The 22,950-nt window shown below is 44.5% G+C and overlaps 1 protein-coding gene across 1 annotated transcript in view; it reads right to left on the bottom strand.

The window, feature by feature from the left end:
- Positions 1 to 22,950, bottom strand: part of Kndc1 (kinase non-catalytic C-lobe domain (KIND) containing 1) — a gene marked incomplete in the record, with an annotated part of 58,392 nt that overhangs the window by 13,389 nt on the left and 22,053 nt on the right. The window contains 8 exon segments of the mRNA XM_005402083.2: positions 3,976 to 4,388; positions 5,419 to 5,504; positions 6,018 to 6,162; positions 6,448 to 7,133; positions 7,217 to 7,379; positions 7,945 to 8,038; positions 8,650 to 8,727; positions 9,291 to 9,449. Coding sequence (XP_005402140.2) covers positions 3,976 to 4,388; positions 5,419 to 5,504; positions 6,018 to 6,162; positions 6,448 to 7,133; positions 7,217 to 7,379; positions 7,945 to 8,038; positions 8,650 to 8,727; positions 9,291 to 9,449 — 1,824 coding nt within the window.

The raw sequence follows: 22,950 nt of genomic DNA, 5'->3' as shown, positions 1-22,950 counted from the left end.
GCACATGCCTGGCTAGTGACCACTCGGGTTCCTAAGTAAATTACTTCCTATGGTGAAGGTCCAGGTAGAGTTGTGGCCCTGAGCAAGGTTAACCTAATAGCCAGCTACGGCCAGTGCCCCTTGGTGATGGCAGCAGCTCAAGACCAGATGCTGCTTGCCCTAATCCCATGGTCCTGCAGTTAACTGGGCAAATTGGTCAGCAGAAGGAAAAACAGGCAATATTTTTGTTTACATATTTGGATACCTTCTATCTGGCAGTTTGGTGGCTGTCTTCTACCACACACTGTGTTGGCAGTGATGGTAGAAGGCAGCCAGCCCCATGATGGTTTGTGTTGTAGGTACTGGGCAGCTGCAGAGGTGTCCAAGGTAGAATGCAGTCTCCCTGTGAAGTCGGGTCCTCCAAGACCCTGGATACTGTGCCAGCTCAGCTGTGGTACACCTGGCGGCATGGTGCTTCTCCACAGAAATAAATTGGAGAAAACCAACCTTTTCTTTTCTTTTTTCTTTTCTTTTCTCTCTCTTTTCTTTCCCTCTTTCCTCCCTTCCTTCCTCCCACCCTTGCTGCACCCCCTCCCTTTCTTTCTTTTTTTCTTTTTTTTTCTTCTCAGTTTTTGTACTGAGAATTGAATCCAGGGCCTTTGTACTGAGCTACATCTCCAGACCTTTAAAAAAATTTTGGGGGGGGGGCACTGGGGATTTAGCTCAGCGGCACAGCTCCTGCCTGGCAAGCACGAGTTTGTGAGCTTGATTCCTGGTACCAGAAACTCCCCCACCCCCCCAAAAAAAAATTTTTTTTTTTTGAGACAAGATCTCACAAGTCAGTAAGTTGCCCAGGTTGGCTTCAAATTTACGATTCTCCTCCTTCAGCTTCCTAGAGTGCTAGGATTATGGGTAGGAAAACTGACTTTCCACGTCATGCTTAGCTTCAAAGCAGGCTCCTACTAGACAGCCAGCCTGAGTCAGTTCCTCCTCATGAGGATCGTAGTAGTCAATTCCTGGGCTAACCTGCGAGCTGCCTGCCTAGCGCCTATGCCTCTCACATGGAATCACTGGCCATACAAGGGTTTGTAGATCATTAAAATGAGGTAAAGAAAAATGTCAATTCCTCAGTCACATGAGCCACCACTCAAGTGACTGCAGCTGCACAAATTCTGTCTTTGAGAAACACCCCCAGTTGACCACAAAAGTTGAGATGGAACTGTGTTCCGTCTGCTGGTTGGAGTGAGGCCTGCAGGTCTCCACAGCCATCCGTGCATGCTTCTCTGCAACCCTGCTTCTAAGGGGAGTAGTAGTGGCCACATCCCCCATGGCTGCACCATAGGGCTCTCATTCTGCTCCAGAGGTCATCTTGTACCAAGCTCCTTCCAAGCCATCACCCTTTGTCTTCGGAGCAGATGCAGGTGTGACAAATCCATGGGGGAAGCATCGGGTTACTATTATCCCCTAGTTATTGCAAACTGATCAGGCCCTCAATCTCCCAAACAAGTGGACAGTGAAGGCTTAAATAAAGAGTCAAGTGGTTTAACTTTAGGGCTCCGTGAGGTTCCAAACGCTCTAACAGAATTCGCGATTCTCTGGGAGCTAAGACCCCAAACTTTTCCAGGTGGCCCATATTTATTTAGTTACCAGAACGAGGGCAGGGAATACTGAAGATAGGAGGGAATCTGTCTTGAATGGCAGGGCCTTGGGAGTTCCTACAAGGACTTCTCTAAGTAATACATTATGTTAATTTAGGAGAACTATGTCATTTCCAGGAAAGCCTTCACCACAGGAGTGAGATGCCTCCAGTTACAGTCTTTATCTAGCTAATTGAGGCTGGAGCCAGGTGTCCTTAGCTGTGGCCTTGTCTTGTCCTTTGAGGCGCCACAGCTTTACTTGCCATTACAGGTTGCCCATCTCCAGACAAGGGGCCTAGGCCTTGGGTAGACTTACAAATAAACATAAAGAGTCAATTGGTTAATATAAATCCTGCTCAGAGCCACTTTGCAATGGTCTCCATCAGGAAGGTTTGTGGGCACCAAGGCATTTGGGAACCTGGATGTGGCACCCCAAGTTGTTAGCATATACCTCCTGCCTCCTAGGCTGTGGCTCATGCAAAGTTGTAATGGTCTGTGTTGATAACCATCATCTGTAAGGTTACATATTTATCAGCAACCCTTTGCAGGATAATGGATAGCAAACAGATTCTTTGAGGACTGTTTTTGACTGATGTTAGATAAATCTACATTACCTAAAATTCACACAAGGGACAATGGAGACAAAAACACAAGTGTTGGTATCAGTGTCAAAGCCACACTCTGGCTGACAAACAAGCACAGACAACAGACTGACCTGGTTGGCTAGATCTAAAAACACTGAGGGAGTTTTGCTAAGTCACTAAGTTGTCCAGGTTGGGCTTTAACTTGAGATCCTCCTGCCTCAGCTTTTCAGACTTCTGAGATTATGGGTATGTACCACCATGCCTAGCTATATTTGTTACAGAAGTAAATGTGAACTATTGAGGCACAATTTAGGCACAGTGGCTAATGAATTTAATTGGATGAATGGCTGGTGAATATCAGGATAGGTAAATGAAACAAGAGCCAGAAGAAAATTGGAATAATAAACGAGAAAAAGGAAGAAAACAGGGAGGAGCTGAAGCCACTGCGATCTCCCAAACACTGAAAGCAAAGCCTATTTTAACAGCAGGAGAAGCAAACCAAGCACGAGTGTAGGACATGGGGTGGTAGATGGGGGAGCTGGGGCACTGCATCTGCATTGTGAGGACACTTGTAGTGTGTGTATGTTACATGCAGCCACAACAAGCACTCGAGCTGACTGTATGCACTGCAGGTGGTCAGTGCTGTCCACTACCTCAGCAACAGCCTGCTGGCATATTCACTTTCTCCTTGGGTTGCAAATGTGAAATCTACGTCTGTATTATATGCTTTGTGTGTTTGAAGCAGATATGGTGGGCCTTCAGAGAGACTAAGCAGCTTGCCTGGTCTCCCATAAGACACCTACAAGTAGAAGAGGGCACATGAAATTCAACTGTCCTCTTCCCCGGCTGGAAAGACAAAACAAGGTCATACTCACTGTCTAGTCCGTATGCCCTGAAGCTGACAACCTTCTCCAGGTCAACCACTGGGGTACGTCATCCCCAAGCAGGAGTGAACTGGCTACCTGGCTGGCTTGTTTAGGGTTTGTGTCCACCTGTACCCCCAGCTAACTCAGGAGAGTTGGTCCCAGTCCCAGGATCACAATGAAGTCAGAACAGATACTGGTCCAAAGCTGATCTCAGTGCATTTTCAAGGCTCTGATAGGGGAAGAGCCCACAGTCCCTTCTGCAACACCTCATGGAAAACACTTATGTCCATAGGCCCTTTTCAGGCTATCAAAGATCCTAGGACCCTCATGATCCTCATGAACAGTCTAGTCTGGAGGGCAGCTCAGTACCAGCTGTGCATGTTTTGAGGATTCCAAGCTCACTCTGCTCTTTACCAGGTGCACCAGGCCCTTATACCTGATGTTTCCCTGCCAGAGAAGCCCATGCCAGGTCACACTGACCCTGCATCCAGCCTGGACTTGACTTGCCCTGGGCAAGACAGTTCTGGTGTTCTCATCTCACAGTTGTTACTGCCGAAGTGCCAGGAGCCTGAAAGGAAGGATGCTTCGCCTGCCAACCTGAAACCCACTGTGGTCACAAGGATCTGATGACTTCCCAAGCACCTGTCACCTGGAGGCCATGTGCCTAGCTAACATGAGAGAAAAGCCATTTCCTGCCTCCAAATTGTGGAGAATATGCTGATGAGCAAAGCACTTCCATAAAACGACATGCAGACAGGGGGCACCGTGGGTGTTCTGGGAGCAGATATAGCCTAGGTGGGGCTCTGAGTGCACCCTTACCTCCCTCCTGGGGTGACCTGGAAGCACTGCCTATGGTGCTCCTGAGGCCACAGTGCCCCACCCCTCACTGGGCAGAAGCCCTGGACTCACCGGGCTCTGGGCTTCAGGCTCTGGGTGCCCACCAGCCTTTTGTCTCCCCAGATCCCTCACGTAGTTGTAGACGTCAGCCCCAAAGCAGTCAGCCTCATAGAAGGCACTGGACCAGCCAGGGCTGCAGCTCTGAAACTCAGCTGGGCCCAGAGATATTGCCTGGGTGCCCTCATTGGGTCTGGCCAGCTGGGTCACAGGGTCTGTGTCTGAGGTCCTGGCAGCTGGCTCCAAGCTTGGGCCTTGTCCATCTACACCTGCTTCTGGCTGCTGCTCTCGTGCTGCTTTTATTGACTTCTGTGGCCGAAATCCCACCTCCAAGTTTCCCTGTGAGAGTGTGTCTGAGTCTATGTCTGACAGCGTGGTGGGTGAGCAGGGGCCTCCACCGCCCCGGGCTGCAGCTGATTTTTCTTTGCCTTGAAAGAAAGAGATGGAGGTCAGTGGGCAGCTCTTCTGTCCACGGAGGGAGGCCCAGATGCCCTCAAGACCACTCCTCCCAGTGGTCAGGCTGGGCAGAGCTTGGGAGGTAGTTTCTAGGAACTCTGAGTAGCTTTTGAAGAGATGGTTACAACCAGAAGCAATGCCATCCCTAGACCAGACTCCTTCTGGACACTTGTACGGCTTTCTTTTCTTTTTTCGTTTCTATTCTTTTCTCTGTTCTTTTGTTGAGACAGGGTCTCACTGTGTAATTCAGGCTGGCTGTGAACTCACTGTGTAGCCAATGCTGGCCTTGAACTCAGCAATCCTCCTACCTCAGCCTTCCTGAGTGCTGGGATTACAGACATGCACCAACATGCCCAGCAACTTGTACAGTTTTCAAACTTCTTGTGGGATCTAGACCCTGCCCCCAGCCCTGGGTCCTGTGTCTGTCTCATCCAGACCCACCTGTCCTTCTGGAGCATTTAGAGTCAAGCCCAGCTCTAGTGGTTCACAAACCCTTCTGGATCCTCTGGGCTCTATCACCTCTGGGCGCTTCTGCCTATGCTGGTGGCCTCCTGGGCCCCCTTTCTGGGAGCAGGTGGACTTCATGCTTGCTGTCTGCTCACTTGCTCCCTGATTTGCTTAAATAGGGAGGATGCCATCACCAAGTGCCTATTACTGGCCAGTAAATGTATTTGGGTGATCAGTCACCCCACCTGCTTGGCCAGCCTGTCTTGATTCCTTTAGACTGGATTTTGGGATACTACAGTTTTTAGTGGATTTGGGAATCCTGGGCTAATACTCTGAGAAAGCCAGCTGAACCAGCACTGTGTTGGAAGCCACTGAAGGGAAGGAGGGAAGGGGCTACCACAGCCTCTGCCTGCAGGCCGAGGCTCCAATGGTGTTCCCTAGAGCAAGGCTGTCCTGATGCGGAAGCCTTTCCTGTAATTAGCCTCAACAGGAGGGACTGGAGGACCCCAGTGAGAACAGCTATAGCTCCCACCTTCTGTGTGGGATTTTTCTTACCCAGTCCGTGCAATGAGGGTCTTTTGCTGGAGGTTGCACAGCTGCCTGGCGAACTCTGGAGCTGAGACCCTGTGTCCTCAGAAGTGCTGACAATCAGAATGACTGGTCAGATCCCCTCCAGTCCCTTCCCACTGGATGAGGCCTTGGGCCTATGCAGAAAAGCCCCCAGCGGGCAAACACTGGTGGGGAATAAGTCCTCACAGACAGTGGGGCACCGGCTCCATAAAACCGCTGCTGGATGGAATCCAGGCCTAGTCCAGATCGCCCTCTCACACCCATGGAAATGCATGCTGGTGTTGGGGGCTGAGATGGGCACATTTGCCAACAACTACTTTTACTCCTCATGTAGGCAGGAGAATGTCAGAAAGCATGCTTCCCCCACCCATGCCCCAATAGCAGACACACATCAGCAAATGCCACATCCATGGGGCTGTGTAGTTGCTGTGGAGGGGGAACAGGTGCATGGTATGGGAGTGAGACACTGAGAAAGAAAGAGTTTAGGTCAGGAAAGACCCTATAAGTACAACATACATGGGCGTTGGGGTCCCGCTCCGCCACAGGGCCCCAGGAAGGGAAGCCTGGGTCCTGGGGTCACCCACCTCTCAGAGGGCGAGGATGGTCCATTGACCACTTTGAAGAGGTTTTGTAGCAACTGTTCATTCCAGTACAGGTCACAGAACTTCTCAGATATGGCACCACAGAAAGTGGCAAAGGTGAGGTCTTTCAAGGCGTAAATATATTCCCCTAGTTTTGCAAAGTGATAGGGCAAGTTACGATGTGGTACCCTCACTCATGGTCACATGGAAGAGATGGTCTCAGGGAGAGATGGGCTTGTGTGGACTCCCAGGCACTTCCCAATCAAAGCTCCCGACCACCAGCTCTTTGAGCTCCCCTCACTGTCCTGGGGGCCCCCAGCCCCTCTGCCACCCTTTATGCAAAATCCCCTCTGATGTCCCGTGGGCTGTGTCTACACCCTTGGGCTCTCCCCGGTCCTCCCGGGGCTCATGCTGGTCCCTGTGGCCCCCATACCCATAATCAGAGCCTCCAGCCCGTTGTCCAGGTAGCCATCAAAGGCAAACTCCTCCTGGATGAGGCGCATGGCCTCCTGCAGGGAGGGACAGGTTGTCTTCTTCGGCGGGGATGAGGTATCCACACTGGATGGACATAGCTTGCGGTCTGCTGGCCAGGCCCTCTCAGGGTGATTGCCTGGGCTCCTAGGGCTGTCTGGACTCACTGCAGCTAGTGTTGGGCCCCGTGCCACTGGCCGGGGGCCTTCAGTCTCGGCAGCCTTGTTCTTGGGTGGCTTGCACGGGTGACGGGGGCCTTGGTTGGCTGAGGTGGGCCTTGGAGGCAGAGTGGCTCCAGGTGGAGCTTGCCCATCTGGCCCTTGCTCAGGAGGCAGTGTCAGTACCTTCTGGGGTGGGGTGGGGGCAGAGGGGCTGGGCATCGCTGGTGTGTCCCCTTCTTGTGGGTTGGCTGGTTTGGGGCCTGGTTGGCAGGAGCACTCCTGGGCCAAGCTGTGTGGCACTGACTCCCTGACAGGTTCCAGGGTTTCTCCCTGCAGCTCTGGACTGGGTGCCAGCTGATTAACGGTCTTCAGGTTTGTGGCCTCAGAGAGGTCCTGGGCTGCCTGGCTCCCTTCATCCTCCCCCACCAACTGCTCATTCTTCTCCTTGAGCTTCTCAGCTGAACCTGAGGACAAAGAAACCTGGGCCCTGTGAACAGAGAGGAAGGGAGATCTGAGGGGGGCCAACTGTGCTGGGGATGCTGCCAGCTGGGGTGAGGGTGGGGCACTCACCTGGGCACACCTGCGTCTTGAGCAAGGATGATGGGCTTAAAGTGAGTGGCTTCAGAGGTGAAGGCTGCAGGCAGCTCTCTGGTTTCTTCGCAGCAGGAAGGTGGACTGCGCACAGGCGCCGGCATGGCTACAAGTTTGGTGTCACTGCTGACTGACAGGAAGCCTGGGGACAGCAGGTGGTTGGGAGGCCACGCGGGGGAAGGGACAGTTGTGGGGCCTGCGGCTCCCATACTTAAGGCCCTGCTGGCTTGTCAGGACCAAGGCTGAGCGCGTCATCCTTTCCTACACATCCCAGAGGAACTCTTTTGCTGGGCTGGCCTAGGGGCTAGAAGGTGGGGAGTGACCAGTGCCTACGGAGGACTGGAGTGAAGGGACAGGCCAGAAGCCTGGAGGAGGCTTGGGGCTGCTGGGAGGGGTCTTATCCCTGGGCCCAGGAAAGGCTCCCTGAGGAGGTAGCCAGGTAGGATGAGAGCTGCTGGGTGAGAACGTGGATGCGGAGTAGCTGGGGAGGACAGAAAGAATCTGGAGCTGAGTCCTGAGTGGGGAGGAGGTGAGACCAAGAATGGCCTGGGCGGGGTTGTGGCTGAGCTCTGGACGTACTGCTCTGAGCTTCTGGGTGACATCAGCTGTGAGTGTCCTGAGGGCTGGACTCTGGGGGAGGGCAGAGTGGATGTGGGGCACAGGAGCTGGTAGATAGGAAGGGTGAGAGGAGTTGGAAACATGCCCACCTGGGCTGGGCTTGGGAGCTGGTGCTGTGCGGGGTTTCAGTTCAACCACTGAGAAGGCATTTTGGAGACCGATGGTCTCTTCCTCCTGGTGAACCTGGGGTGGAAGGTCACAAATGGCTGGTCAGAGGACAATGGGGCCCAGAAGTACAGTGTGAAGGCCTGTCCTGCAATGCCCAGCAACACGCCAGGCCGGTCTGAGGAGCTTTCTGTGGTATAAGGGAGTCTGGCTGTGAGGAGCCTGCTTTAAGATTTGGAGCTCCCCCACCTCAGTAAGGCTGTGGTAGGTCTCTAGAGAATGGGAAGATTGTGGCAGAATGGACCCTTAACCTGTTGTGGGGAGTTCAGTCCCCTGAACTGCTCCACATCCATTCAGAAAGCTGATAGACATCTTTGCTAATGCTGTTGGCTACCTAAGGGTCACTCTGCAGGATTCTCAGGACATACGACAGAGAGTAAATAGCTCCTCCCACCAAGTGCACAGCACCCGCATATAGTGGAGTAGTCAGCAGCACACTCAGGTCCTCCAGAAGCTCATTCCCATGAGCAGAGAAACCTGAGACACCAACTGTGTCAGGAGGATGGCTATTCACTCCCTCTTCCTATGTTGTCTCTTAGCCTTAATACAGCAGGAGACGAGCAGGTTTCTTGTCTGGGCATTGGCAACAGGAAGCAGCCCTCGATGAGCTTTGAGATGCACCATCTTACCTTGTAGGTGGACACCCGCAGGTGGGCTAGGATCTTTCTGCTATCCATGCCCCGCTGGAGAAGGTAGCTCCCACAGACCTGAAAGCAGGGAGACCATCTGGGCAGGCTAGGATGGGCAGCTCAGGCATCAGCTCCTGCCTTACCAGCCCCAATTTCCCTGATGCTTCCAGGAACACAGGTGGATGGGCCACAGGGAGGCCCTAGGGTCTTCTCTGCAGGGGCCCTAACTTGGGTAACCTTGAGGAGAATTCACTTCTAGGTGTCTGGCCTTGCAGTCCATCTGCAGCTGTGAATAAAAACTGAACAGAAGAAGCCACAGCTGCTCCCCAGCTCTTGCCTTGCTGAAAGCTTCTGCCATATGTGCTGGAGACAAGAGACAGGGATCTAGGAGAGGCAGATGTCATAGAACCACGGCAGAGGGGTCAGAATCAGTCTGTGTGTGCACACAAGACCAAAGACCCCAAATTTGCAACCTACCCAAGGAAAGAGATGAATTTCGTAGATAATTATAGTTAGCAGCAATTTTTAACAGCTGACCCCATGCTATCTGCCCACACAGCCAAAAAATGATAGCCATTCCCTTCTCTACCTAATAGAACCCCGGGGACCGGTGAGTAGGTCTCCAGTCATAGTACAGTTACCTTGATGGCCTCAGCCACAGATGGCCGCTCTGGAGCGCAGCGCCTGGCCATGTCCAGGAGGAGAGTCTTGAGCCTGCGTGGTAGGGCCAGCTTCTGGTCACGGGGGACGCTGAATTTGGCTGCTGTCCACAGCACAGCGGCCACACAGTACACTGAGGCCTGGGTTGGGGCAGAGTGAGGAGGGAAAGGTGGCAGAGGGGCCAGAGGAGCCAGAGAGGTCCAGCAAGCCTGTCCCCAACTGGCCCCCACCAAGAATACAGCAAGGCACAGCCACACTGAGTGATAACCTGCCCAGACCCAAGGCCCACCCCAGTCAGACCCATCATGGAACCTTGGGGTATGGCATGGAAATCTGTATATTTAACAAGACACCCTGTCTCAACATCTTCTTCATCACAGGGACTGGCTGGGACTCCTTCCTGGCCAGTGTGTGCCCCCATGTAGACATGCGTGTCAGTTGTGCCAAGTCCTACTGATGAAGGGCTACACATTGCACAGTTCAATATGCTGTTTCCTGTAAGTTCTCCCTGAAGACTCTCCTGCTTTAACCAGCTACGGCATCCACAGCAACCTATGATGAATGGGTGCACCTAACATGAATGCAGGATGTTATTTTTGTTCTCAATAAGACCAAAACAAGATGGATACAGGAATGTTACTGATTGTTATGGTCTGTGTCTAGATGTCCCCCTAAAGCCTCATGTAGTCATGGGGGTGGGCTTCTAGAGTTTGTGACTGATTCATGGGCCAATGCTGGGATTATGGGTGTGAGTGCTACACCGCCCTAGGGCAGGTAGCCTGCATATAATATAAGGGAGGCTTGTTCTCTCTCTTCTCCGTTTTTGCTCTTGTTGCTTTTGCTGTCTTCTGCCGCCATGAACTGTTTCTCCTCTGCCTTGGATCCAGCGGATTATGGACTGAAACCTCCACAAACTGTGAGCTAAATAAACCTTTCCTTCCTTAATTCTGGGTGTTGGGTATTTTGTCGCAGCAACAAGAGAAAAGGAACTAAGACATTGGTTCTAAGCACAGTCTTTGTTGAATCAGAAAATCACTGTTGAATGGATGAGACTACTTCCTTAGGCTTTGGGCGGTTCACAATGCGGCAGCTACACGCACAACTTGCTTTTAAGTTTAGTTGATTTATGAATGTTTTCTCTTTCATCTTGTTAAGTCTGGCCTATTACCAAAGTAGTGGAGCCCTGGTGTGTAGTATTTGCACTTCCATGGTGCAAATGTTCCCCTGAGGCCAGCTTTCAGCCTCGAGGAGGCTGGAAACTGCAGTTGGGAAATCCAGCCCCAGTAGACCTGAAGAGCCCGAGAGTACAGACACAGTCAACTGTGGCTATATAATTAGGAAACTATCAGTTTTCTGAGTCCTTATTAAATTTTAAAACTTTGAGGTACCTACAGATGGACACACAGTTGCTAGAAATAGAGATCCCAGGTATTGTTCACTCAGTTTCCTACAGCAGAGGCATCTCAGAAAAGTGCAGCTCAGTGTCACAGCCTGCACCATGATACAGATGGTCACAACTTAAGGGTTCTTCCTGCACCCTTTGACAGCCCACCTCCAACCCCTCCTGATTTTTGTCTGTTCACTGTGTCTATAATTGCGTTGTTTCAGGAATGTATAAATGTGCTGTACAGTACAGTACAGTGTGTAAGCTTTTGAGATGGGCTTTTTTCTTTAAATGTATTGTTCTGGAGATTTATCCAGGTTGCTGCACCATCAGTATTTCATTCTTTCTATTACTGTGTAGGATGCTATACTTTGGGGTGGCACTCCCCATTTCTCTAAAAATCTCAAACTGTTTTCAGTAACAACAGAAGGGCAAGGTTTTTATCTGCTACTCATTTCTACTCCATCAAAAGCAAAGCCACATCCTTCAATTCTCTTCTTTAAATGTGTGGCTGTTTGTAAACTGTACAAAAAAGGAACTTAATGTTCAGCTTTAAAAAAATTTTTTTTTGGCTGTGCTAAGGATAGAACCCAAAGGACTTAATTTAACATACAAAAATATCATATAGGGGCCAGAGGTATGCGGGGCAGCACCTGCTAGGCAAGCGTGAGGTCCTGAGCTCAATTCCTGGTAACAAGAAAACCAAAACCCAAAACAAAACAAAAGTATAAAGCTACAACAGTAACTTTTTTCATTAAAGAATTATTATCTCTCCAAGAAAAGCTATAAAATATCTATTTAAAAAATGAAAAAGTACTTTAAAATCCTTGGCTAATAGTTGTGATTTATATATAACTAAGTATGAAATGTTAGATGCTGTGAGTCACAATTTCTGAATGATTTTGATATTTTGGTATGAACTTACTATGAGGCACCACAAAGATTTAAAGGTTTTTCTATTTCAGGCAGGGGTGTAGCTCCATGGTAAAGCACATATTTAACATGCACAGGCCCTGGGTTTAATCATTGGCACCAAAAAAAAAACAAAAAAAGATTTTCTATTTTAACCTCAATTAAATTATGAAAAGCTACACATTTGATGACAACCATCAATGATGAGATTAATCTGGAAGGAAGAGATTTGCATGTTAGGAGCGCCCAGCCAGCCATTTCATGCAAATAGCTAGATTGCTCTATTTTTTTCCCCTAATATTTTAAGTAAAAGTACAATTTTATACATAGTTAAATATGCACATATTACAGAAAGATCTGAGATAATAAGTAAATATCCTTCTCCCAAAACATAGCAGATCTGATGCCTTCAAAATCCTTAAGCAGTCATATGAGTAATTCACAAACTAAAGTTGACTGGGAATCTTTTATCTGCAAATACTTTTTAGGCCTTTGGAACTGTGTTGGTTATCTCGTGTCACAGCTCTGTTACACAGCAAAGCCATGCAATCCTCTTCTTCATAAATAAAATTTCAAAGGCAACACGCACACACTGCTCAGAGACAGCAATGTCCAGGAAGTGTCTCAGACACTACTGGATCCAAGGTGGCTCTGGAGTGTCCAGGTATTACCAGAAATGCTACACGGGAGGTCAGCTCCTTCCTGGATGCCCCAGGTCCTCCTGGTCAGCTGCAAGAACTTGGGGGAGGACAGTGGCTCCCCTAGGATGTAAGGAGAGAAGAGGAGATAGGCATCCTCAAAGAGTTGAATTAAAAATGCTTCTGCTGCCTCATGAAGGACCAACAGGGCCTGGGCTTGCCAGTTCAAATCCATACCACGAGTGAATTCAGCACGTATTTCTCTTGCCACACAGCAGAAAGTGCCTTTCTTGGCAAGAGGTCTGTGCTGTCCCACAGATTTTGGATTTCTCTAAGCCAGTAATGTATTCACTCAGTCTCTCTCAGTGCTGGGATCAGAAGCTTGTGCCACACCACTCAACTTGTTTTGTTAAATTTCTGCATAGACAATAATCTCTTCTGTGAATAAAGACAGTTCTATTTCTTTCTTCTCAGTCTGTATTATACTTTTTATTTCTTTTCTTATCTATCACACCTCCTAGGACTTCTAGTATGACACTGAAAAAAGTGGGAAGGGGATATCCCAGCTTTGTTCCTGATCTTAGGGAGAAAGCTTTAGGTTTCTCATTATAAAGTATGATGTTACTGATTTGTTTCTTGTAGCTGTTATCAAGTTGAAGAAATTCCCCTCTACTCCTGGTTTGCTGAAAGTTTTTGTTATGCATGGATGTTGGGTTTTGTTAAAAGCTTAGCATTATGGATATGAACACGAGTTTTCTTCTTTAGTATATTGATGTGATTTTTATATCAATTGATTTTCAACTATTGAATCAGATTTGAAAACCTGGAAAAACCAGATTTGGTCAGTTTTAAATTCTGATAAAGTTCAATTATTAATTTGTACTATACTTTTTTGAAAATAGTTATGTATAGTGCTTTTGATGTCATGTCTACGAACTGTGCCTAGCTCCTCATCCTGAAAAATTTCTTTGATTTCTTTCACTGGTATTCTCCTATACATGCCATGTTGGGTTTATATCTAAGTTTTTAATTTTATTTTAGTTTTAGTGGGGCTGGGGACTGAACTTAAAGCCTTACATATCTTAGGTGACTATTATATTACTGAGGTATTTGCTTAACCCTAGTATTTTTTGGAGCAACTGTAAATATATTAAATTAAATTTTTAATTTTTATGTTGGTATGTAAAAATACAATTGATTTTTCTGAACACTTATCTTATATCTTTGCAACCCTGTAAAATTATAAGTCCTAGGAGAGCTTTTCTGGGTTGAGTCCTTGGGATTTTCTTTTTTTCTTTTCTGGTCTTTTTGACACAGGGTCTCGCTATGCAGTTCAGGCTGGTGTTGAGCTCACTTTGTAGCCCAGACTGGTCTTGAACACACAGTGATTCTCCTGCCTCAGCCTTCTGACTGCTGGGATTACAGGCATGCACCACCACACCTGGCTCTTCTTCTTCTTTTTTTTTTTTTTTGTCTTTGGGATTTTTTATATAGACAATTATGTCGTCTACAGTCTTATTTCTTCTATCTTAGTCTTCATGCTTTTTAGTTGCTTTTCTAGCATAGTGGCTAGAACTTGAGTTACAAGGGGTGAGAGTGAACCTGGCTTGTTCTTATCTTAGGGAGAAAGCAGTCAGTCTTTAATCATTAAGTATGATGTTATCTGTAGGGTTATTTATTTATTTTGTACATTTTAAAAATCAAGTTGAGGAAGTTTATTCTATTTTTCTTGAGAGTTTTTTTTTAAAAATCATGAATGGGTGTTAAATTTTGTCCAACACTTTTTCTTCTTTAGCTAGTTAACATGTTAGACTATACTGACTTTTAAGTATTGAACCAGACTTTCATCTCTGGAATAAACTCCACTTTGTCATGGTATATAATTATTTTTATGTGTAGTTGAATACTATTTGCATATATTTTAAGGATTTTTGCCTTCATATTCATGAGAGGTACTATATTTTTGGGTACGCTATTTAATTTTGAAGTCAGGGTGATACTAGCTTCAACAAATTAGAAAGTGCTTTTCTTTTTCTGCTTTCTGGAAAAGACTGTGTAGAATGGTGTTAATTCTTCCTTAAACATGTGGTATAATTTTGTGGTGAAACCATCTGGGCTAGAAAGTTATCCTGGAGAGTTTTAAAATTATAAACTCAATTTCTTCAACAGTGACAGACTATTCAAATGATCTATTTATTTCAATGGTTTTGGTATTTTTGTATGTTTAAGAACTGGCATATTTCATCCAAACCATCAAATGTATTTGTGTGGGCTGTTTGTGGTGCTCCCTTACTATCATCTCCATGTCTGCAGTATCTATAGAGATGTCCCCTATGTCATTCCTGATCATTTGTGTCTTCTATCTTTTCTCCCCATCAAATTCCATTTTGATTTGTTTATATACTATTAGTATTTCTGAGTGGAAATCTCTGCGTAAAGAGCAGTTTTTCTAGTGGTTGCTCTACTGATATGAACATAACTATATCACAAACGTATAATTTCTCTCAGTTGACAGATGTCTGACATTTCAGTAGTATACATACCACCCTCTGTATCCTGTTACTTTCTCTGACTTACAGCATGTCGGCTTCAAATATTTTCCTTTACATACATTTATAATCACATCAAACTGTTATAAATTTTACTTTGACCATAAACCATAATTCAGAGCCAGGTATGGTTGTATATGTCTGTAATCCCAGTATTTGGGAGGCTGAGGTGGATGGATTAAGAGTTTGAGGCCAGTCAAGGCTAAAATAGTGAAACCTTATCTCAAAAGCAAAGGAAAGGAAAGCAAAGCAAAACCAAACCAAACCAAACACACACACAAAATAAATACACACACAAAACAAATCAAACTAAAATTCAAACAGGAAAAAACCTACATAATTCAGACCACTCAAGAGAAGGCCTTACAGAGGTGTTGGTGGTATAGTGGTTAGCATAGCTGCCTTCCAAGAGAAAGCCTTTTACAATAGGAAGAACTAACAATTATAAACATATATGCATCAAATACTGGTGCACCCAAATTCATAAAACAAACCGTGAAGGCTGGGTATAGCAGCACATTCCTGTAATCCCAGAGCTCAGGAGGTCAAGGCAAGAGGATTGCTGAGTTAGAGGCCAGCCTGATCTACATAGCAAGTTCAAGGCCAAGTTGAATTACAGAGCTGATGGGTATGAAAAATCTGATAAACACCAACACAGTTGTAGTGGGGGACCACTTTCACAAATGGACAGATCAACTAGCTCAAAAAAAAAAAATCAACAAAGAAATATCAAGAGTTGAACTAAACCTTTGACCAAATGGACTTAATAGATATCTACAGAGTGGTCTTTCCAACATCAGTAGAATACATATTCTTAGCAGCACATGGGACTTTCTCCAAAAATAGACCACATGTTAGTCCATAAAGCATGCTTAAGTCAATGTAAAAAAAAAATCAAAATTATCCCATGCATATTATCAGATCATAGTCAATGAAGCTAGAATTCAGTGGTGAAAGACAGCATAGAAACTATGCAAACACATGGGAATTAAATAATATCCTCTTGAATAATCAATGGGTTACAGATGAAATCAAAGAACAGATCAAGACAGTTTCTGTGGGGACTGGGGATTTAGCTTAGCGGCAAAAGTGCCTGCCTGGCAAGCGCAAGGTCATGAGTTCGGTTCCCGGTACCGGAGAAAAGCCAAAAAAAAAAAAGACAGTTTCTGTGATTAAATGATAATGCCAGAAGTATGACATGCAGGAACCTATGGGCACAACAAAAGCAGTCCTAAGAGGGAAGTTTATAGCAGTGACCTCCCACGTTAGAAAAACAGAATGAGCTCAAATAACCTACTGGTGCATCTCAAAGTCCTAGAGAAAAAAGAATGACCCAAGCCCAAAGCTAGTAGAGGAAGGAAATTACAAAGATCAGAGCAGAAATTAATGAAATTGAGACTAAAAAAAATACAAAGAAGCAATGAACTGAAGAGTTAGTTCTTTGAAAGAGTAAACAAAATAGACAAACCCTTAGCCAATCTTACCAAAATAAAGAAAATACCCAAGTCCAATTAGAAATGAAAAAGGCAAAATCACAACAGATTCTGCCCAATTCAGAGGATTATTGTTATCTACTTTGAGAATCTGTACTCTAATAAAATAAAATGGAAAATTTAGAATGAATGGATAAATTCCTAGATACATTTGAACTACCAAAGCTGAACCAAGAAGACATAAAACTCCCAAATAATTTAGTATCCTTCATTAAAATTGAAAAATTAAAAAAACACACCCCCAACTACCAACTAAGAAAAGCCCAGGTCCTGACAGACTCACTGCTGAATTCTGCAATAACTTTTGAGAAAATCTAACATTAATATTTCTCAAACTCTTTAATGAAATTTACAGGAAAGTAGTACTCCCAAAGTCATTCCTAGAACCAAGCACTATCCTGATTCCGAAACCAGAGGAGGACTCAACCAAAAAAGAGAACTATAGGCCAGTCTCTTTAACAAACATCAGTGCTGTCTCAGTTACTTTTCTCATCACTAAGACACAATACCCAACCCACATGTAAAAGGAAGAAAAGGCTTTTTTCATCTGAGTTTATAGAGGTTTCAGTCCGTATTCAGCTGGCTCCAGGGCAGGCTGCAGGGCACAGGGGCATGACCGAGGAGAAACAACAGTTCATGCCACGTGTTATGGTTGATAAATTGTGTCAATTTGAGAAATCTAGAAGCTTAACTAAGCAGCAGGTCTACATCCCAGTGTGTAGAGGACACGCCCTTTACCTCTAGGATGTTGTTCACTGTGTCAACTGGAGACATTTAGAAGTTTAAGTGACTTAGCAGGGGGCCAGGGTCCTCACTTTGTAAACATCCTGAGCCTGTGCAAGAGGAGGGCATGAGATGGTGTGAGTGCTACACCTACCTGGGGGCAAGTAGCCTGCATACAATGTACGGGAGGAAAAGAGGCTTGCTCTCCTCCCCTTTGCTCTTGTTGCTTTTGCTGTCTTCTACCGCCTTGAAGTGTAACCCCTGTGCCTTGGTCACTGTCACTGTCCCTGTGCCATGCCACCCTGCCTTGGAGTGAGCTGATTGTGGACTGAAATCTCCACAAACTGCAAGCTAAATAAACCTTTCCTTCCTTCACTTTGGGTGTTAGGTATTTTGTTGCAGCAGTGAGAGAAAAGTAACCAACACATGGCAGGCTGTAGGCAGTAAAAGCAGTAAGCAGCAGAGCAGCCAGCCTCCCTTTCCTTTTTACACCATTCAGGGTAGAAGCTTTTTGGGTGACGCCACCCACACCCAGAGGGGGTGTGTCCATTACCTACACTCACAATCATGATAAACCAATTAGTGGACTATTCTACCACCCATCCTTAACCCCAGTATAACACCTTTAACCCACAAGCACACTCTCCACATCCAGCCATCTTCGAAAATCCCCTCCTTATGACCACATGAGGCTTTGGGGGGGACATCTTTTTTAATTTGAAAATTTTTTTAAAAAACACCCCAAACTACCAACTAAGAAAAGCCCAGGTCCTGACAGACTCACTGCTGAATTCTGCAATAACTTTTGAGAAAATCTAACATTAATGTTCCTCAAACTCTTTAATGAAATTTACCGGAAAGTAGTACAGCAAAGTCATAACACATGCAAAAATACTCAGTAAGATCAGCCAACAAAATTCAGCAAATCATCAAAAAGACCATACATCATAACCAGGGAGGATACATTTCAGGGATGGCTCAACACATGCAAATCAATAAATGTAATATACCACATAAATAGAAGTAAGGACAAAAATCACATGATCACATCACCAGAGGCAGAAAAAGCATCTGACAAAATCCAACATCCATTCATAATAAAAACCCTGAAATAAATAGGAATAGAAGGTCTTTATCTCAATCTAATAAAAGCTGTCTACGTCAAACCAACAGCCACTCTCATACTAAACAGAAAAGGAACAAGACAAGGATATCTTCTTTCACCACTGCTGTTCGATATAGTTCTCAAATTATTAGCTGGAGTAGTTAGACAAGAGAAAGAAATAAAAGGGATATGGATAGGAATGGAAGAAGCTGAATTATCATTATTTGCAGATGACATGATTCTCTACATAGAAGACCCCAAAACTCTACCAAAGGACTGCTAGAATTAATAACTAGCCGGGTGTGGTGGCACATGCCTGTAATCCCAGCACTTGGGAGGCTGAGGCAGGAGGATCGTTGTGAGTTCGAGGCCAGCCTAAGCTCAAGGCCAGCCTGAACTGCATAGCGAGACCCTGTCTCAAAAAAAAAAACCAAAAAAATAGAAAGAATAACTAAAATCAGTAATGTAGCTGGATACAAAGTCCACACTCAAAAATCAGTAGTGTTCTTGAATATCAATAACATACTCATGGGGAGAGAAATTAGAGAAACAACATCTTTAATAATAGCATTGGGGCCAGGGATATAGCTCAGCAGCACAGTGCCTGCCTAGCAAGTGTAAGGTCCTGAGTTCAATTCCTGGGACCAAAACAAACAAACAATAGCATCAAGGGAAATGAAATACTTAGAAAGTAACCTAATCAAAGAAATGAAAGACCTCTATAATGAAAACCATAGTACTCTGAAAAAGATGGAAGAGGATATAAAAAAATGGAAAGATATCCCCTTGTTCCTGAATAGGCAGAACCAGTATAATCAAAATGGCAATAATTCCAAAATTGTTTTACAGATTTAACACAATCCCAACCAAAATACCAATAACATTCCTTACAAAACTACAGAAAGCAATCCTAAAATTCAAATGGAACCAGAAGAGACCTAGAACAGCAAAAGCAATTCTAGACAATGAGGGCAAAGGGGCATCACGATCCCAGACTTCAAATTATACTACAAAGCTGCAGGGATAGAACAGTACAGTACTGGACACACACACACACACACACACACACACACACACACACACACAAAGATCCAGACCAAAAAACCAACTTGTTGATCAATGGAACAGAATAGGGGATGCAGAAACAACTCCAGGGATACTAAACTACCTTATCTTTTGTTAGAGGAAAGATTGCCTCTTTAAAAAATGGTGCTGGGAAAACTGGCTACCCACATGCTGAGGACAACCTAAACTGATATCGCTCACCGTGCACTAAACTAAAACCAAATGGATCAAAGATCTAAACATTAGAATAAAACATTTAATCTACTGGATGACAAAACAGGTAAAACACTTGAAGACATATGTGTAGGCAAAGACTTTCTGAATAGAATCCTGGTTTACAAGAACTACTTCTAAGAATCAATAAATGGGATCACATCAAATTACAAAGCTGCTGCTTTTTTTTTTTGGAGTCTTGCTGTGTAGTTCAGGCTAGTCTTGAACTCAGTATGTATCCCAGAAAGGCCTTGAACTTACGGTGATCCTTCTGGCTCAGCCTCCTGCATGCTGGAATTACAGTTGTGTGCCACCATGCCCAACCTTAAAAAGCTTCTGCACAATAAAGGAAACCACCAACAGAGTGAAGAGACAACCTACAGAAAGGGAATACCTTTTTGCTAGCTACTCCTCAGACAAAAGACTAATATCTAGCATATATAAATGACTCAGAAAATTAAACTCCCCAAAATTTAAGACCCAGTCAAACAGTGGGTATTTGAAATGAATAGACACTTCTCAGACAAAGAAGTACAAACGGCCAATAAACACATGAAAAAATATTCAGCATCGCTGTCCATTAGAGAAATGCAAATGAAAATTACACTGAGATTCCATCTCACTCCAGAAAGAATGGCTATCATCAAGAAATCAACCAATAACAAATACTGGCAAGGTTGTGGGGGAAAAGAAACCTTTCTTCATTGTTGGTGGGAGTGTAAACTGGTGCAATCACATGGAAATAAATATGCTAAAACAAAAATTCCATTTGACCCAGATATTCTTCTTCTAGGTATCTTTCCCAAAGAGTTAAAGACATCATACCATAGTGATGTATATATATCCTTGCTCATAGCAGCACAATTCATAATAGCTAAATATTGGAAGTAGCTTATATGTCCAACAGCAGATGAATGCATAAAGGAATTGTGGTAATTATACACAATGGAATACTACCGTGCCATGAAGAAGATAAACTTGAGTCATTTGTAGGAGAATGGATGAACTTTGAGACCATAATGTTAAATGAAGTAAACAAAACAGATAAGCCTGAATATTAACAAAGTTTCTCCTTATATGAAAAAATTCAATATATAAATAAAGTGCAATATCAAAGACAGATAACGGGAAAAAAGAGCGTTACTGTAATCCAACATGGAAAATGTATCTAAAAGTACACCTTGATTTAACATAATTGCCTTATGTGTTTTATATGTTTTTGGCCTATTAACTTGGTTATGAATTTGTATGTATGATAACTAATTTCTCTCTCCCCCCGCTCTTTTTCTGGCAGGATTTTGCTTTGTAGTGCAGGCTGGCCTTGAACTCACTATTTAGCTCAGGGTGGCCTTCGAACTCATAGTAATCCTCCTGCCTCAGCCTCCTGAGTGCTAGGATTACAGCATGCACCACCACATCCAGTGATAATTAACATTATAAGGACTTATAATAAGGTAAATAAATGAATTTGGTGCTGGCAAAAAAAAAGGTGATGGTGGTAGAGGGTAAGTAGAAAAAAAGAATTGAGATGTGTTATGTGCATGTATCAATTTTCTATAATGAATGTAATCATTATGTACTAACATGGACTATAAAAATTTTAAAGAGAACGCCTTTTATATTTATACATATTTTTGCTTCCTGATATTTTGATATTCCTTCTTTTATCATTTCCTTTCTCTTTAAAGAACTCTAGGAGCCATTCTTTTAAGGTAGATCTGGCAACAAATTGTTAGTTTCCTTTCATCTGAGAATCTTGACCTTATCTTCACTTCTGAAGGATATTTTTGTCCTTTCTCTCAGCCCCTAAGATTGCTGATAAAAATTCTGCCATTTGAATTTTTTTTCCGCTATATGTATGCTACTATTTCTTTCTCTTTTCATTTTTGGTCTTTAGTATGCAGAGGTTTAACTATGATATATCTTGGTGTGGATTTCTTTGGGTTTATCATATTTGGGGTTTTCTTGGCTTCTTGAAGCTGTAGGTTTATGTACTTGGCCATAATTGTGAAGTTTTCCTCTGTTATTTCTTCAAGTACTTTTCTTTTTTCTCTTTTTTTTTTTTTTTTTTTTTTTTTTGAGACAGGGTCTTACTATGCAGTTCAGGCTGACCTTGAGCTCATGGCAATCCTCCTGCCTCAGCCTCACGAATGCTGGGATTACAAGCATGTGAAACCACTCCCGCCTTTGAGTACTTCATGTGCCCTACCCTCCTCCTTTCCTTCTAGGATTCTGATGATATAAATATTAAATCTTTTGTTATAGCCCCATAAGCTCCTCAGGCTCTGTTCATTTTTGTTTGTTTCTGGTTTCTTTTTTCTCTCTTGTCCATACTGAGTAATTTTTATGGTTCTATCATCCACCTCACCAATTCTTTCCTCTGCCTTCTCTATTCTGCTATTAAGCCCAACCATAGAGGTTTTTCCCCCAGTGCTGGGGACTGAGCCAGTGTGCATGCTAAGGAAGCTCTCTTCCACTGAGCTACAACCCCAGTGGGACTGTGTTTTTAAAAAAATCCAGCTCTAAAATTCCTTTTTAAAAAAGTTCCATATTTTTTTTTATTTTGCTTTTTTTTTAAAAAAAAAATAGTACTGTCTGGTTTTTCTTTTTACCTTCTATTTCTTTGCTGAGACTTTTTTTTTTTTTCATTTGTCTCAAGCATGTTTATAATTGCTCACTGAGGCACTCATGATGGTTGCTTTAAAATCTTTTTCCATTATATCTAACATTTCTGTCTTCTCACGGTTGGCACAGCCTTTTCTCATGCTGTTTGAGATCTTCCTGCCTCTTCATATGGCAGATGTCAGGGGCCTGAAGATTTTCATGTTATGAGATTCTGTCCCATTCAGCCTCCTCTGGCACCACCTGGCTGGGATGGGCCTTGGTACCCATAGCCTTCTGTGTAAGGCTGAGTCCAAGTCCCACTCTCCGTCTTTTGCTGGCTGAATTGGACCACAGTGTTCTGTGGTGTTTGTCTTGCACAGGCAGCTGATGTCTATAGATGCTGGCTCTTTGCTGGTCCTCTGGCTAGACAGACAGAAGTCTTTGTGGGGCTTCCTTTATCTCTACCCTCCCAAATCTCCCAGGTCTCCATGCATGAGGCAAAAGAAATCGCAGGGCTCTTGTGCCCCACTTGTCCTCCATGGAGACCTCACACCGTCTCTTCTCTCCTCTGTGGTGAATCAAAGCTACTTGGAGGAGCAGGGACAGGCATCCTCCAGCTCTCAGAGTGCAAATTCCTCTCACTTCTGAATGTAACTTATTTCGTTGTCATTAAAGTCTATGAAATCCATTATGTGTTAGTGATGGCTGTATATAACAAGTGCCTTCCAAATGTTCCTGAAATTTAGACCTCAGCCCTCCTAAGTCAGGAGGGCAGCTCCAGAATACATAGTTCATCTTGCCCAGGAAAATTTCACCCAGAGAAGGTAACTGACTTGTTCAAAGTCACAACAGATAACTAGGAGATGAGTTGATATTTATTTGATTCTACAATTTTTTCTCCTACTGAAACTCATTGATACTTCTTAAGTTCCTAGTTTAAAAATTTACATAGTAA

This window comes from Chinchilla lanigera, unplaced genomic scaffold (assembly GCF_000276665.1).
Source record: "Chinchilla lanigera isolate Chin_1 unplaced genomic scaffold, ChiLan1.0 scaffold00076, whole genome shotgun sequence".
Classification (NCBI taxonomy): domain Eukaryota; kingdom Metazoa; phylum Chordata; class Mammalia; order Rodentia; family Chinchillidae; genus Chinchilla; species Chinchilla lanigera.
This window is presented reverse-complemented; position numbering and strand designations above follow the sequence as displayed.